Below are 17,382 nucleotides of genomic sequence, written 5' to 3'. Positions count from 1 at the left end.
GTGCTTTCATCTTTGCACGTGTGTTGGTGTCAGTGAATCTGTGTGTGCATGTTTCTCTCCATGGATCTGAGTGTCTCTGTGAATGCACCAACGTGTGTTTGTGTGTCTGGGGGGGGCCTCCGTGCTAAGGCACCCCACCTTGGCTTTTGGATTCAGGGACCTCACCTTGGGCTTGGGATGGAGGGCCAGCATAAGACTGCCCACCCATCAGCCACCTCCTGACAGACAGTTTTCTCCTGCAGAACAATGCCCAGCGCCTTGGGGTCTCCCAGTCTACCCATTCGCTCACCACCCCAGTGGTTTCTGTGGCAACGCCGAGTTTACTCAGCCAGGGCCTCCCCTTCTCTTCCATGCCCACTGCCTACAACACAGGTGAGTGTTCATGTGACATGTGCATGTGTGCACTTGGGCTTGGGGCTGGCAAGTGACCAGACAGAAATGCTCTATATCCCCTGGACAGGCCCCATCTGAGGAGGGCCATTGATTTGGGGGAGCCCTCACCTGATTATGGTAAACAGATTTAGCAAATAAAAGCACAGAATGCCTTTAAATTTAAGTTTCAGATAAAACAAGTAGTTTTTTAGTACAAATATGTCCCAAAGGCATTCTTCTGCTAATGTATGTCCCAATGACATATTTAATTTGGAGGGGTTTGTTTTTTTGTTTTGAGACAGGGTTTCACACTGTCACTCAGACTGGAGTGCAGTGGTGCCATCATAGCTCACTACAGCCTTGAACTCCTGGACTTAAGTGATCCTCCTGCCTCAGCCTCCTGAGTAGTTGGGAGTACAGGCACATGCCCCCATACCTGGCTTTATTTTAAATTTTTTTGTACAGACAGGGTGTCTCTGTGTTGTCTAGGCTAATCTCAAATTCCCGGTTTGAAGCAGTCCTCCTGCCTCACTCTCCCAAAGTGCTGTGTTACCAACTGCCCAGAACCAAAGATATACTTGTGCTAACAAATTATGTTTTGTTTCATCTGAAATTCAAATTTAACTAGGCATTGTGGGGGTTCTTTGTTTTTGTTTTTTTTTTAGCGTCTCGCCCTGTCACCCAGGCTGGATTGCAGTGCTGAGACCTTGGCTCACTGGGTTCAAGTGATTCTCCTGCCTCAGCCTCCTGAATAGCTGGGATTATAGGCACATGCCACCATGCCCAGCTAATTTTTGTATTTTTAGTAGAGACAGGGTTTCGCCATGTGGTCTGGGCTGGTCTCAAACTCCTGAGCTCAGGTGATCCACCAGAGTGCTGGGATTACAGGCATAAGCCACCATGCCTGGCCAGCATTATTTATTTTTAAAATAGTACCTAATGGAGAAGGGACCCCCTGTCTTCAGGGAGCCTCCAGCCTGAGGAGAAGACAAGACAGGGGCAGGTGAGCAGGTGCTTCGGCCTGACCAGTCTCTAGGCTCCAGGTCTGGGGAGTGGTGAGGGGAACGTGGTCAGTTCAGAAAGGCTCCCTGGAAGAGAATGAAGGAATGAGGGAGAGAAAACAGGGAGGCTGAGGAGGCCAGAGAGAAAGCACAGTCAGGGTCAGTTTGCCAGCTTCCTGGGAAAGCCAAATGGGGGTTCCAGGGCAAGGCAGAGGGGGAGGAAGACGGTCTCTCCTCTAATTTTGGCATGGTGGTAGAATGATGAGGGAGCGAGGAAGGAGGAAGACGGGGGAAGGTTGGAGAGTGGGATCTGAAGGTAAAGAGTCACTTGAGGACATGAGAAAGGCGTCTGGACACAAGAATTCAGATAGGACACCCAGTGCCTGGGCTGTCCTGAGTCCCCAGGACCATCCTGGCCTGTGTCATGTACTCACACCTGCCCAGAAACAGTCTGTGACACTAGCCATCCTTGCCTGTACTCTAAGCCACCGTGTTAGGAAGGAGTTGCCAAGGAGGAAACACCTTGTCCCCTTGTTCCAGAGCATTCATGTGGCTGGAGAGCCTGGGCCGTTTCCAGATAGAGACCTCTGCCTTCCCCAGGCTCTCTCACATGTGAATGGTTTTGTCCGGCCAATTCCTATGAATAGTTTAGTCTGGACCAAAAGACCCATAAACCTCTCCCCCCTTCCCCAAGCCTCCTAGAGTTGAACCATGCTAGGTACCAGACACCAGTGCAAATACCCACCAAATCCCACCTCCTCCCCGTGTGTAAAAATCCAGAACCCAGCCCTCTGCATAGCAAAGCCCCTCATGGCTGGTAAGACAGCTGGAAGGACTGCCTTTTGTTGAGGAACCAGACTCCGGCTTATGTGTCTGTGTGTAGTTACCACCCAGGTGTCTGTGCATCCCTTCTCCCTTGCATGTGCACCCATGTGTGTGCCCAGCCCCAGGCTACTATGTCCTGGCAGCTTCAGAGACGGCTGCTTCAGAAGACACACCCTGTGGGCTCGTCTCCCCATCTGTAAGAGGAGTGGGTAGACAGGAGGACTTTGAGGCTTTTCCAGCCCTGCCACTGGGGCTCTGGGGTCCAACCAGAAAAACCAGCCCTGAGGGTGGGGTGGCCTGGACAGGGACAGTTGGTGGAGAGCAGCTCAGACCACTTTTAGACCACTTTTCTGGAGCTGTTTATTATGGGGTGGGGGTTTCTGTTTTTCTGCTGTCTTCTTGGGCCCACAGTCTTTGTGAAGCAGGAGAAAAGTTAGCTGGTGTCAGCCAACCTGGGACAGGCACTCAGGAAGGTTAGACTTAAAGATTCTCATCTGTCACTTTGGCATGAATGCAGTTTCCACCCCTAGGCCGCCCTTGGAGTCCTGCTGGGAAGTGTCTGAGGCTTCTTATAAACTTTCAGAGAGCAAAGGCTCCCTCTCCTTTTGCTGCGGGAGCAGCTAAGCAGATCTCAGTTTAAACACCAGGTGTTTTCAGGTGATCCTAGGTGTATAAACAAAACCCCAGTGAACACATTGCTGTTTAGTTGTTCACTGTTTACAGTCCTTGGCTGCAGTTCAAGTTCCGGCTGGAGGTAATCGGACTATGGTAATGCCTCGTGTAAGGGCCTGGCCTCTTGTTGACACCGGCTGCATAGGTCTGGCTCTGGTGGCTCTGGGAGCAGACCAGGAGGCTGCCAGGTGGCCTGGGGGCCATGTTCCTCCTGGTCCTGGGAGCCAAGCCTCCCAGTAGATAGGGCTGGAATCTGGTGGGACAGTGCAGGGCTGGGCGTCAGTCTCCACCACTCACTCACTGAGGGACTTTAGGCAAGGCACTGCACTGCTCTGGGCCTGGCTTCCCAGTCTGTAAAACAAGTGTTAGAAATAGTTGACTCTCTTACTGGATGGCAAGTCTTGAGTGTAAAAAAAAAGAGACAGAAAAAAAAAAAGTTGACTGTAGGGCTCGTTTCTGCCCTTGCTTGCTTTTTAAATATAAGCATTTCAAAAGTCCTGGCCCACGTGAGGATACTAGAACCAAGCACAGACTCCTCTAAAGTGTGATTTAAAGGGAATGGAGTCCTGGGGTCCTGTCTTAGCTCTGCCAGTGGCTTTCTCCGCTCTCCGTGACCTGGAGCCGGTTCCTCAAACCTGAGGCTGCCATTGCCTCATTTGTAAAGTAGTAATAGATAAATTTTTGGATTATTTTTCTGTGAACCAGACACTGTTCTACATGCTTTCTGTGTATGAACTTGCTGAGTCCTCACAACAGCTGTTTTGTAGGTAGGATTATTACCTCCAGTTTATAGGCAAAGTCAGTAACTTGCCCAAGGTCACACAGCCTAAGTGGAGGTAGCCCGGAAGTTTGACCTCATCGCTCGCACCTTTAACCTTATTGCTGTATTGCAGAGAGAATGCCATCTTCCCTGAATAAAAACAGTACCAGAGCAAATGACTCCCTGAGTAATAGCATAGTGGTGGGGTGTTGGGATGGCTGAAGGATGCATTCCCATCACAGCACTCCCACTACCACAGTGCAGCCTCAGGGAGAACATTTTCTTTCTTTCTTTCTTTCTTTCTTTCTTTCTTTCTTTCTTTCTTTCTTTCTTTCTTTCTTTCTTTCTTTTAAGCAGAGTCTCACTCTGTTGCCCAGGCTGGAGTACAGTGATGCGATCTCTGCTCACTGCAGCCTCCACCTCCCAGGTTCAAGTGATTCTCCTGCTTCAGCCTCCCAAGTAGCTGGGATTACAGGTGCGTGCCACCACACCTAGCTAATTTTTTGTATTTTTAATAGAGACAGGGTTTCACCATATTGGCCAAGCTGGTCTTGAATTAGGGAGAACATTTTCTAAACCATCCCAAATAGGATACAGCATGAAACATAACAGTGCTGTGTAAATCGTGAAACATTCCATGATCCTATTTACTCTGTGACAGTGCAAACGTCAGTTTGTTCTTTCAGGTAGACATTGTATGAATTAATGAGTGCCCCCTCATTGGGAGACCTGCTAGAACCTTGGCCAGCTGTGCTCCCAGCTGTATGTGCCCTTGCAGCCCCTCTACCCCATGTGCATGAGGCCTCAGGGGCTAACTTGTGTTCCTCTGTGGTTTTTTTTTTTTTCATCGCTGTTGCCCAGGCTGGAGTGCAGTGGTACGATCTTGGCTCACTGCAACCTCAAGCAGTTCTCCTGCCTCAGCCTCCTGAGTAGCTGGGACTACAGGCGCATGCCACCATGCCCGGCTAATTTTTTTTGTATTTTTAGTAGAGATGGGGTTTCACCACGTTGGCCAGGCTGGTCTCGAACTCCTGACCTCGTGATTTGCCCACCTCAGCCTCCCAAAGTGCTGGATTACAGGCGTGAGCCACTGCACCCAGCCTGTGTTCTCTGTGTTTATGTGTGTGGGCACAGCAGCTCAAACCCTGCTGCTATAAATTTTAGGTACTGACAGTCAAGGAGGCTTGGGGGCTGTGCCATAGGTGGAATGGTAGTTGCAGTGATTTGCCTCTGAAGCCCTATCCGCCAGGCTTTTACCAGGGCTCCCCACTACCTTAGAAAGGCAATTGGAAGGCAGAGGGTGGTGGCTCACACCTGTAATCCCAGCACTTTGGGAGGCCAAGGTGGGTAGATCACCTGAGGTTGGGAGTTTGAGACCAGCTGACCAACATGGAAAAACCCTGTCTCTACTAAAAAAATAAAATTTAGTCAGGCATGGTGGTGCATGCCTGTAATCCTAGCTACTCGGGAGGCAGAGACATGAGAATTGCTTGAACCTGGGAGGCAGAGGTTGTAGTGAGTCAAGATCATGCCACTGCACTCCAGCCTGGGCAACAGAGTGAGAATCATTCTCAAAAAACAAAACAAAAACCACGTCTTTTCATCCTGTTAAAAAAAACAGCACAAGCCGGGCGCAGTGGCTCACGCCTGTAATCCCAGCACTTTGGGAGGCCGAGGCGGGTGGATCACGAAGGTCAAGAGATCGAGACCATCCTGGTCAACATGGTGAAACCCTGTCTCTACTAAAAATACAAAACATTAGCTGGGCATGGTGGCGCGTGCCTGTAATCCCAGCTACTCAGGAGGCTGAGGCAGGAGAATTGCCTGAACCCAGGAGGCGGAGGTTGTGGTGAGCCGAGGTCGCACCATTGCACTCCAGCCTGGGTAACAAGAGCGAAACTCCGTCTCAAAAAAAAAAAAAAAACAGCACCTCATGGTTATTATGACTTAGGTTTCTTCAACTCTGAGTACCATCGTCACTGAATTTTTATGGTCTTCTTGAATTCTTTACATCTGTCATTACATACTCCCTGTCCCCTCATCCCCACAGTCCTCCTGGAGGCAGCTCCCTCACAGGAGCCTGTGTGCTCTCCCCAACTCCAGGTTCATCCTCACTTTTCCTCCATGCAGATTACCAGTTGACCAGTGCAGAGCTCTCCTCCTTACCAGCCTTCAGTTCGCCTGGGGGGCTGTCGCTAGGCAATGTCACCGCCTGGCAGCAGCCACAACAGCCCCAGCAGCCGCAGCAGCCACAGCCTCCACAGCAGCAGCCACCGCAGCCACAGCAGCCACAGCCACAGCAGCCTCAGCAGCCGCAGCAGCCACCTCAGCCACAGTCCCACCTGGTCCCTGTATCTCTCAGCAACCTCATGTGAGTCCTGGGGAGACTCCATGTGAATGTGTGGGAAGGGAGAATTGAGGAGCGGAAAGAGGAGGGGCCTCTGGGGAGCTGGGTTCCCTGCAGGGTTCTAGCGGACATCCTGTGAGGATGTGCACCGCACAGTCTGTTAGGCAATAGTGACAGCGCTGGGGTCTCTTGGACATGCCAAGGAGGCTCACCCTGAGCCCCTTCCATGAGCTAGCCCCAGGGTAGAGGGTGGGAGGTGGGGGGGGGGCCTGGGTTGCAGAAGATGACACAGGATGGAAAGAGAACTAATATTTCTTATTTCCCTTCTCTTCCCTTCATTCAACCCTCTTCTGATCTCTCTCCATCCAATTGCCTCTCCCCCACACCCCATCCCCCATATTCCTATCCTCTGTTCTCTCTCACTTTCTGTCTGGTGTCCTTCTGTCGCTCGTTCTGTCACTCACTCCGTCTGTTTCTATCCCTTGTACCCCATTTCCACTGCTTGCCTCCAGCCCGGGCAGCCCCCTGCCCCACGTGGGTGCTGCTCTCACAGTCACCACCCACCCCCACATCAGCATCAAGTCAGAACCGGTGTCCCCAAGCCGTGAGCGCAGCCCTGCGCCTCCCCCTCCAGCTGTGTTCCCAGCTGCCCGCCCTGAGCCTGGCGATGGTCTCAGCAGCCCAGCCGGGGGATCCTATGAGACGGGGGACCGGGATGACGGACGGGGGGACTTCGGGCCCACACTGGGCCTGCTGCGCCCAGCCGCAGAGCCTGAGGCTGAGGGCTCAGCTGTGAAGAGGATGCGGCTCGATACCTGGGTACTGTAGCATCACCTCTCCTGTCTGCCAGTGTCTGCTACACCCAGGGACTGCCCCGCGTGCCCCCAACCTGTTTTGTTTCCCACCCAAGAGGCCTTGTGGCCGGCTAGCCCTTCGCCAGTCCTTCTAGGGCAGCACCAACACCCCTTCACCCCTGCCAAAGGCCCGTCTTCTCCCTCCCTCCAGCATCAGTCCTGCTCGATGACTTCCCCTCCCCCACAGCTGGCCCTGCCACTAGAATCCCGGCCCTATGGGGAAAGGGGAGTGGGGGGTGCACACCCGTAGCCTGGGCCACTCCCTCACACCCCCTTCTCCATCTCCTCTCTTCACAGACATTAAAGTGACGGTTCCCACTCCCCTCCTCTCAGCCTCCCTGATGAAGAGTTGACAATCTCACCGCCCGCCCTTCCCTGCCCCGGGCTCCTCCCGCTCGACCCCCACCTCCTTTCTTGTGCTCCATGTCCTGTTGACGGTTACATTTGTGTATAATTATTATTATTATATTATTATTATTATATTTTTTTTAATTTGGATTCTCGCTTTGGAGAGGGGGATGCTCTCATCCCCTCTTTCTGTCCCCCCCACCATTTTCACTGGCTGGGGGGCTCTGTTTTTCGCGGGAAGGGGGGACACTTTGCACGTTGTACACATATGCTGCAGGAAGGGGGTGCGGGGCCCGATAGGCCTTGGGGAAAGGACAGGTGCCGAGCCCTGCATGTGGAGCCCTCCCACCCCATCCCCCAGATAGAGGGAAATAACCAAAAAACTACCAAACAACAAAAGAAACCCACACTATAGACTGAAACCCCAAAGTGGGCTTGACGGGTGGGTTTGTGTCTCAAGGGGAAAGTGAGGCAGAGGTTCTGAAAAGGGTCTCTGTTTCTGGGTTCATGTGGCCATAGGCACATGGAGCAGAATACTGAAGCCTGGCCCCCAAATGCCCTGCACACACGTGCCACACCTGTGCTGATTCTTGTGTGTGCTGCACCCCCAAGGTGTGTGGGTGCTGGCTGAGCTTTGGGCTGGGAAGGCAGCCTGGGGAATCTGAGGCTGGGGATGGGTTTGAGGTGAGGGCCTCTCTGGAAGCACATTTGGAGAGAAAGACAGAGCCATGAGGAGAGGGCTGTGGAGGGCAGAAGGGCTAGGCAGGGGGCAAATCGGGCCCCTCCCTTCCCCAGCTTTTCTCTAAGATATACAGTGCAATAGCTCCCCGCCCCTCGGTTGATGCCAGCCTTGTAAAGCTGGCCACAATGTGCAGGGAGAACCGGGAGAGGGTCTTCAGTGAGGTGGCTCGGGGCGAGAGTCGGCCTGGACCTCCCTGGGGTGATCCAGGCCAGAGCTCTTTCATCGGGGCAGGTGTGGTGAGGGGATGTCCTTGGCCTTGCACGCACACTACCTGGGGGAGTGGACACTGCGATGGTCTGTGGGGTGGGAGGTCTGTAGAGGGCCCACCTCCCTCATTCCGCCTCACCCCCTCTCCCTGGCTTCTCCTGTTAGCTCCTTCTGCTCCTGACCCCACCTCCTTGCTCTTGGTGCCCCCATTGTCTCTCGCTACCTCCTTGTCCCACCACCTCTAGGCCGCATCCCACCTTCCCTCTTGGCTACTGTAATTGTAAATAGCGACCTTTGGAAAATGTTAGCGGTGTAACAGTCCAGGAAACTGTTTTTTGTTGTTGTTGTTGTATTGATATGAAATGAGATTCTATTTTTGTCAAAGTATATTGTAATAATAATGACTCAAACGGCCCGTACTGTACAGACGAGATTCTTCTGCTGTTGTTCTTGCTCCCCTCCCCTCCTCTGAGTCCGCCCCTCTCTGCTGCCTCCTCAGCGGGGCAGTGGGCAAGGGGCCCAGGGGGCAGCCGAAGCACGGAGTCCTGAGACCTCAGGCAGGATCGTTGATTAAACCGGAGGGGGCAGGCCCCCAGCCTGCTCTCTAGGACCACCCCCCGCCCTAAGGGGCCTGGCCTGGGGTGACGTGGGCAGACAGACTGCACCACTCCTTCACACAAGCCCAGCTCCTCTGCCCAAGGGGTGCGGTGCTCCCTTGGGGTTTCCTTCCAGTTGGAGAGTAGAGTTAGACAAGGCCCAGTTTTGTTAGCCGACCATCTTTGCCCACCTCTATGACCCAGCCTCTTGCAGTATTTCCATACTTGATGCAGGGAAGGAACCAGAGCAGAGGGGCCTGTGAGCACACATGTACCTGTGCTCATGAGGGCATCTGGTATTTATGTGTCTGAGTGTAGCTTTGTATTTATGTGTGTGTGCGTGCGTGTGTCTGGTTGCATGGGTGTACCTTTGTATTTATGTATGTGTCTGGTTGCACGGGCGTGCCTCTGTGTGTCTCTGAGCCTGGCTGGGCGTGTGTGCGAGACTATGTGACTGGAGCTCTTGGGGTATCTCTGCGTCCGTGTGTGGCTGGTGTGTGTTTACAAAGGGACGGTTGGCTGTTCCAGCTCCACACCCCTGGCTTCAGCTCTCTGACCCCCACTCCCGTCTTCCCTGGTCCTTTCCTCGCGCTCACCCTCAGCTCTGACGCATTGAACTGCAGTTGGGGGAATTGGCAGTTGGCCCTCTGTGCTTCTCCCTGCAGCCCTACCTCTGCCAGGGCCTCTCCCTCCAGGGACTTCTGCTTCCACCCACAGTTGTCCACTTAGTCGCCCACACGTGACACACAGTTCCTGGAGTACCCTCTTCCCCTAACCCCAGACCTGCTCTCAGAGTGAAACTCAAGTCCCTTTTCCTCCCTCAGCTGAGCAGTGATCCGTTCTTACTCACTCTTAACCCCAACCCGCTGACAGGGTGGGGACAGCACATCCAGCCTTCCCACCTCTCCTGCTGGCTTCTAGAGGGAGTTTCAAGAACTGGCAAACCTTGATCCAGGCCTTGACAGAAGCCAGGGTGTAATCTTGTTCATTCATGCATCCCCAGAGCCTCGCCCAGTGCCTGGCACATAGTAGGCGCTCAATAAATGCTGAATGGGTGAATGGTTGAATGATAGGTGCTCAGTAAATGAATGACTGGCCTTCCCTTCTCAGGCTGTTCCCACCATTAGTCTGCCCACCTTTCTAGGCTGGGCTTGGCCACCATTAAACACAGGGCCCCTGCAGTTCACGGTGCAATATTCACCAGTTTTGCCCTCTGCCTCATAAAGGCAAACCTGGCTTTTGATTACCATGTGTGGATGTTTCTGTGTCCTTTCTTCTCTGTCCCTGGGGACGGGGTGGTCTGTGAATATGTGACATTTCTGCAGTTCAGTATCCGAAGGTTTCTTTAGGGGTAGGGGCTCCTGGGCGGCCAGATGACTGGGTCCCTGGGAAGCCAGACCTCAGATGGGGACTTAATGTCTTCTTCCTCTCAAGCCAAATTCGCCTCCACCCACTCACTCCCTTTGAAAAACTGGGCATTTGCCAAAGTAACCACTGGAGTCATCTAATGGCCCTCCCCTCCCCAGGTTTCCCACAGCTTTCAGGGACAGTGGGCAAGAGGACCCCCCCCCACCACCACCACCACCTCAATGGAACACACCATCCTACCCCTCAACAGCACACTCAGTGCAGCGAGACTGACCCCTGACCCCTGACCCCTTCCCAGCCCTCCCCATCTTGGACAGGAAGGAAGTAATGCACCTTCTCTTGCTGATTATTTATTTGTTTGGAGAGACAGAAATGTAAAAGTGTATCTAGAAATATCTATATCTATATATTTTTAACTGACTCTTTGGAATCCCTTGGGGTGGGGTGAGGGGTAAGTTTAGGCTTTCTTGGGAGGGGAAAGACAGGGAGCCTGGGAACTCCGTGTTCTCCCCTCTGCTGCCTCTCCCCACCCCTTAAAGCGGTTGGTAGAAGGAATGGCATTTGTATGGGGGGAGGGAGGCTGCAATGGAGAATCTGGATTCTCTCCTCTTCCCCATTCAAGTCCCAGAGGGAGGGAGGGGGTGAGAAAGAGGAAGGGAGGGGCAGGACGGGCCATGGAGGTGCCCCACCCCCACACCTGACAATCACCCACACTCCTGGGGCTCTTCCTGGGTCCTGGGGCAGGGCGAGTCCAAGTGTGAGGCTGTTGATTTGTTTTCAATATTTCTTTTCGTGCTGTATGGTGATGCTTTCTTAGTATTCTACACAATAAGAAAAGACAAAGTCCTCGAGATTCTTATGAGTTTTGTTTGAAAACTCTTTCACTATATTTGTTGTAAAGAGGTTTACTATTAAAAGAAAAAGAATACACGTTTCTGATACTTCGGCGTGGGTTTTGGTTTCTTTGGTGCGGCTAGGACGGGAAGGAAGGACTGGTGTGGCCCCGTCAGGGTGAGAGGCAGCACTTCACCTCAGCAGGGAAGAATCGGGGGTGGCCTGCAGGGCAGGGCACTTCCACATGTCTCAGGTGGGGTTTTCAGGTGAGAATTTCTTCTAAGTGTTCTGTCAGAAGGAGGCAGCCCCAGCCCCGCACTACGGAGGGGTTGCCCAGCTAGAAGCCTCAGGAGGGATTCTGGGACACAGAACCAGAACCACCACCCAAGGTTGGGTTGGAAACAGAATGGTGTTGGGTGTGGGACTGTGGCACTGTGAGGACCTTTGCGGAAAGCCTTCCTCTGCAGAGACTTGCCTGGGCACCGTGTTATGCACAGGTGGATTCCACCCTCATGGTCCTCACAGTATGGTTCCCTACAGCAGGGGACGCCACTCTTGCCCTTTCAAAGTGCTTTAACAGTGCCAAGGAGCCTCTCTCTCCCCTCCTCACACACCCCAAAGGACCACGTGACCCCACCATGCCCTCCAGCCAGGGTGGGCTGCCCTTAAACTTGCCTCCTTGACTGGGCACGGTGGCTCATACCTGTAATCCCAGCATTTGCAGATCACCTGAGATCAGGAGTTCGAGATCAGCTTAGCCAACATGGTGAAACCTGTCTCTACTAAAAATACACAAATTAGCTGGGCATGGTGATGGGCACCTGTAATCCCAGCTACTTGGGAGGCTAGGGCAGGAGAATCACTTGAACCCAGGAGGCAGAAGTTGCAGTGAGCTGAGATCTCGCCATTGCACTCCAGTCTGTGCAACAGAGCGAGACTAGACTCCGTCTCGAAAAGAAATAAAAAACCTGCCCTCATACTCAGCACAGTAGTGCCCTGGGGCAGATGCAGCGGCTGTGGAGGAAAGCAGATCCGGCTTGGCTCCCTTTGAAGAGGGTGTGGCTGCTCTTCTCTACCTAGCCCAGGTGCTGCAGAGGCGAATGTGGAGTTCGAGGGGCCATATACAAATGGCAGAGACAGGCCTACAAATGCCTAAAACCTGGGAGGCATGGGTAAGGCTGTGGGTGCTGCACATGTAGCCTGTTATGGGAGCACATAGGAGTAAGGCTTCATCCCTTGCGTTTCTGCAAAATGCAGATGACCATCTGTACTGGTCCTGCTTCCTTCATAAGGTCATTGCAGTCTCTGCCCCTCACTTCTCCTTCAATAGGGGCAGAGAGGAACGATGAGCTGAGCAGGAGGGGCTTAAGAGGATACCACCCTCCAGATAAGGCTCCTTGTTGGTTGCCTGTTCTCCTGTAGCAGCTTCCAAGATGACCTCCAATTATCCCTGCCTGGTATTCATGCCCTTGTGTGGTCCCCTTCCCCAGTGAATCATGGTTGGTATGTATGTGCAATTAAAAAAGACAGAGTGGCTGGGTGCAGTGGCTCATGCCTATAATCCCACCACTTTGGGAGGCCAAGGAAGGTGGATCACCTGAAGTCAGGAGTTTGAGACTAGCCTGGCCAACATAGTGAAATCCCATCTCTACTAAAGATTAAAAAATTAGCCAGGCGTGGGACACATGCCTGTATTCCCAACTACTCATAAGGCTAAGGCAGGAAAATCGCTTGAACCTGGGAGGTGGAGGTTGTGCAGTGAGCTGAGATCACACCACTGCACTCCAGCCTAGGTGACAGAGTGAGACTGTCTCAAAAAAAATAAGAGAGAGTGATGGCATGTGACTTCCAAGGATAAGTCATGGCTTCTACTCTCTCCCCTCTTCCCCTCTCTATTTGCCAGATGCCATTCTGTGGGACACTTAAGTAGCCCTATGGAAAGGCCCACATGGCAAAGAAGCGAAGCCTTTTGCCAATCACCATCTGAGTGAGGTCACCCTCTCCTCCATCATAGTTCCCCAAATTCTGCAGACGTTGCTACAGGTGAGAGCCCACTGGTAGTGTTGACTCTAGCTCACCCCCAGCCATGAAGAGAGGACCTTTCTCTATGGTGACCAGAACAGCCCTGATTCTAACACCCAAATCCCGAGCAAAACCACTCTCTTCTGCACATCTGCTGTCGGTTCCTCAAGACTGGCCTGTGCCTCCTTCCTTGTAGGCATTAGTATTTCCCACAAATACTTCCTGTTCTCTTCCCTTCCTGGACACACAAAAGGCTATGCATCCCAGTCCCTGTATAGTCAAGTGGGGTCACTGGACTAGTCATTATAAGTCAGCAGCCTATAATGGGAAGTAATGTGTGTCCCTTCTGAAATGCAGCCAGTGCCTGATTCTCCAAACATTCTTTCCCTGTTGTGGGAATTGCAGAAGCACATGTTGAGGAGGAGTGCTAGCAGATCAAAGCAGCCCGGATTGGTAAGCTGCCCTAAGGTTTTATCCAGCACCAGAGTGGACTCTGTGTGAATAGACAATAACTGTTATTTTGTTAAACTACAGCGATTTTGAGCACTGTGTTTGCAGTATAACCTATCCTGACTGATACAGGATTCCTCTCACACTTGGACAACCTTGAAGCCTTATCTACTGTAAACTCCTTATTGGTGTGGTACAAGGATCTCTGAACTTGCCATAGTCCAGAAGTAACTGGTTCAACTTCTCGTTCTGCCACTTACCAGCTGTGTGGTTTGGGTAGTCACATTCTCCTTAAGCTTGTTTCTGTAAAACAGAGCTAATAGCTGCCTGTTTTCTCTTATCCCCCACCTTCCCCTTCTCCAACGCATCCTCCCCATCTCTGGCCCAGCTCTGATCATCTAACACCTCATGGTTCTCCACTACCCACCATCTAAAGTGCTAACTCCTTGGCCTGTGTCCCAAGGCCTTCAAAGAGCCAGCACAACCTTTTTTCCAAGCTTAGTCCATATGGCTCCCTGTGCATCCCGTGGAGTCTAGGCAGACCAGACAGCCCCATCCATTCCCAGACAGATCCTCTGTGGTATGGCTCGTGCCATAATCTGTCTGAAATGCAACAAACATTTATCAAGCACCTATACTGTGAAACCTTGTTAGGCACTGGGGACATACGAATGAGATAGCTCCTACCTCCAGGCAACACAGTCTGATGGCGACAAGAGACTGAACCAACAGTCTACGCTTGAATCTGTGTTTAATGTCACGTAGAAAGAATGTAAGTGGGGTTCTGGGATCAGAGACGTGGCATACCCAAATGCAAACTAATGGAAATGAGAGGAGGCTCCTTGGAGGAAGAGCTTAAGCTGGATTTTGAAGACATATAGGAGTCGCCTGGGCAAATGAGGGTAAGGAAGATATTCTTTATAACAGGAATAGCACATAAGGTATCGAGAGACTAGGGTGGCTGCAGGAAATCAAATACTGTGGTGCAGGTCAAAGGAACAGCACACAGAACCAAAGAGGTAGGCAGGGGACCCCAATAGGAAAGGCCTTGATTGCCAAGACTTCGATTTTATTCTGCAGAAGATATTTGGTCATCAAAACATTTTAAATAGAGGAAGGACTTGGCCACATTTGCATTTCAGAAAGCTCCTGCCAGTAAAAGTTCCCCTCTGACAGTACACTGAAAATCAGTTGGAAAGGAATGCTGCATTGGAGGCAAGTGGCCTGTCAGGAACCTCTACAAGTAGAAATAGAGCCTACACCCAAGGAAGGCATAGACAGAAGGATGGAGAAGAAATGAGTTTCGTAGATACTGAAGAGAATACTTACTGCTACTAGTCGAAGACATGAAAATAGATACTTGATCTGGGTGAGAAGAGGTCTAGCAAAAAACTGCTCTACATGCCTATTTATCTGCAACCCTTCCTATCTTTTACTCCTACAATTTTCCCATCCTTAAATTTTTCCTGATTTCTCTCCCTCCCCTGGTCCTGCCCAGCTGGCTGTGGTAGCCTCCAATGAAGTGTCTTAGGAATCTGCCCCTTCTTTATAGCACCTACCCAATTTTACCTGGAAATTTAGGTACCACTTTCTGTTTTCTCTTTACAACCAGACTGAAGCTCCCAATGGCTCACACCTGTAATCCGAGCACTTTGGGAGGCTGAGGCAGGTGGATCACCTGAGATCAGGAGTTCAAGACCAGCCTGGCCAACATAGTGAAACCCTACTCAAGAGGCTAAGGCAGGAGAATTGCTTGAATCCAGGAGGCGGAGGTTGTAGTAAGCCAAGATTGCACCACTGCACTCTACCCTGGGTGGCAGAGCAAGGCTCTGCCTCTCGAAAAAAAAAAAAAAAAATAGAAAAAATGCACTGTTCTGCCCATGTTTGTGTCTGGCTCCATGCCTGGCACACAGTATGTATTCAGTGGGGCTAAAATGAGATAATGCATGTCAAAGTGCACTCAGTAAACTGTGGAGTGCTACAAACCCTATAGATTTTTAAAAATAATACTCAAGAGCTCCTTACTGTTTCCTCCACTCGCATGGCATCAAAAAGAAATAAAAAGTGTAAAAAATATTTAATAAGTAAATAATAAGAGCATGTAACTTTTTGCAGCTTCTCCATTTCAGCTGCAAATCAGCTTCTGAAGCAGCACAGATCCTTAGGGTCCCAGTTGCCTGGGCTCAGATATCGGTTCACAGAAGAATTAGCACCCACTGGCCTCCTGCACCCAAAGAGGCAGCTCTTGGTAGGCGGGAAGCAAAGGGTGGTATTCGTTTCAGCCAAGAAGGCCAGACCAGTTCTCTGTAGCTCATGTTCTTCTGACTCACACCCCTCAGTCCCATGGGCTGAGTAACTTTTCCAGCCTTGTGATTGTGGAAACTTGTTTCAGAACAGCGGATGTGGAAGGGACACTGGGCGAACCCACCCCAGGTTTCAGAATGGCTCGCGTGTTACTGGAGCCAATACAGCCCGCTCGTATCTGTTTGCAGTCTTAAATCACTGTGTCACTGCCTGAAGTCCATTCCCCTACCCTATTTCACAGTTGGTAAAGCAGAGGCCCAAAAGGAAGAGGAGGCGCTAGGAAGCAGCCTCCACACTTCTCCCTGCTAGGTCTAGTTCAGATCAGCCTCAGGGCTCAGGATTTAGTGCTTCCAGTCGGACGGATTTACGTTTGACCCTTCCTCCCCTCCTTCCCCCCCCTACCCGCCCCGCGCCACCTTTGCTTTGTACTTGCTGCCAAGTGTTTACAGTTTCTAGGGCCTAGCTCCGGCAGTTTGTCTGGTCTCATAAACTGCGGTCCCCGCCTTCGCAGGGGAGAGTCACTCCTATTTACTGCGCATCAGCCGCCACGTGCCCCATAAAAGCTGGTGACAACGCCGCCGGCCGGAGCGGGGAGGGAAGGAACCCCGCCTACGGGAGTCACGAGCCCACCAAGCCCCGCCCTCACGTGACCTGCGGGGCCCGTCCTTGCCAGTCTCACTACTTTCGGCGGAGACCGAAGGCTGGCGCCGGCCGTGTCGCCCAATCCCTGCCCTGCCAGCTAGAGACAGGCGGGGACAAGGGAGCGGTTCCGGGTTCAGAAAGAAAATCTCCATCTAAGGCAAAGCGGTAAAAAGGAGGTCGAGGGAAGGCAATAAAGTCACTTGTTTAATCTCCTCAATGCTGTAAACTCCCAGAAGGCAGAGATCACCATATTCCTAAGTGTATGGCACACAGGAGGCACTCAATAAATGGCTGATTGGCAACTGGACCTCGGACCCTGCTCGAATGCAGCGCCAGTCCTGCCGCCCTGCGAGCAGCCCCCTCACCCCTCTCCCTGGCGCCCTTCCAGCTGTGACACGGCAAATGAGGCAATGGTTCCGCCAACCAACACTTCCAAGCCTGCGACCTGCGGCACGTACAGGATCCTCAGTCGGCTTGTCTACACTGCAGTGGGCGCGGACAAAGACCCCAATCCACTCTCCGCGCCCCTGCCGATGGGCGGGAAGCGGAGCCTCAGCCTCACCCCACTGGTTCTTCTAGTGACAGACGGAATTATCAGCCAACCGCAGCCTAGGCAGGACGCATGCGTACCCATAAGATGTGCCCCTACATGGGGAAAACAGCCGAGAGTCAATTTTGGCTGGGTTTCGCCAGGTCTTCCCGGAGAGGGTGCGCATGCGTAAATCTAACGCCTCCTCTAAATCGAACGCGCTGCTCAGTTCGAGGGAAGACAGCGCCCTCTGTCCCCCTGGCTGTTTTCCGGAACTCCTAACCTCAGTCAACACTGCCTTGCGACTTGGCGCTACCTTGGAGATCCAGCAGAAAGGAGGCATCTTGGCTCCTGCCTCAGGGGTGATGCGACGGTCCCCAAACACAGCGAAGTCTTTGGCCTGGGTCTTTGCGCAGAAGCCCTAGGAGCGGGAGATCAACGATGCCGCAAACATTGATTTGAAGAAGATGCTTCGCAGTTTACGAAGTGCGTTATAGTCATTGTCTCAG

At 52.2% G+C, this 17,382-nt stretch overlaps 1 protein-coding gene and 1 long non-coding RNA gene across 8 annotated transcripts in view; one reads left to right on the top strand and one right to left on the bottom strand.

Moving 5' to 3' along the window:
- The window catches only part of MEF2D (myocyte enhancer factor 2D), a 36,463-nt gene extending 25,430 nt beyond the window's left edge, over positions 1–11,033 (top strand). For all 6 annotated transcript variants that reach the window (XM_017510017.2, XM_017510015.2, XM_017510016.2 and 3 more), the window contains 4 exons: positions 243–372; positions 5,761–6,001; positions 6,490–6,796; positions 7,129–11,033. In XM_017510017.2, the coding sequence (XP_017365506.1) occupies positions 243–372; positions 5,761–6,001; positions 6,490–6,796; positions 7,129–7,140 (690 nt within the window). In that variant the 3' untranslated portion in view covers positions 7,141–11,033. The remainder of the gene's footprint in view (positions 1–242; positions 373–5,760; positions 6,002–6,489; positions 6,797–7,128) is intronic.
- Positions 11,002–17,050, bottom strand: LOC108290240. Of its 2 annotated transcripts, none has more exons than XR_005197098.1 (2): positions 15,616–17,050; positions 11,002–11,284 (listed from the first exon to the last, which is right to left on the bottom strand). It is a non-coding gene; the product is annotated as an uncharacterized LOC108290240 (long non-coding RNA). The 2 variants fall into 2 exon arrangements; XR_005197097.1 differs by having other exon boundaries at positions 16,975–17,047.
- Positions 17,051–17,382: the final 332 nt, after the last annotated feature.

This window comes from Cebus imitator, unplaced genomic scaffold (assembly GCF_001604975.1).
Source record: "Cebus imitator isolate Cc_AM_T3 unplaced genomic scaffold, Cebus_imitator-1.0 Scaffold427, whole genome shotgun sequence".
In the NCBI taxonomy this organism is placed as follows: domain Eukaryota; kingdom Metazoa; phylum Chordata; class Mammalia; order Primates; family Cebidae; genus Cebus; species Cebus imitator.
This window is presented reverse-complemented; position numbering and strand designations above follow the sequence as displayed.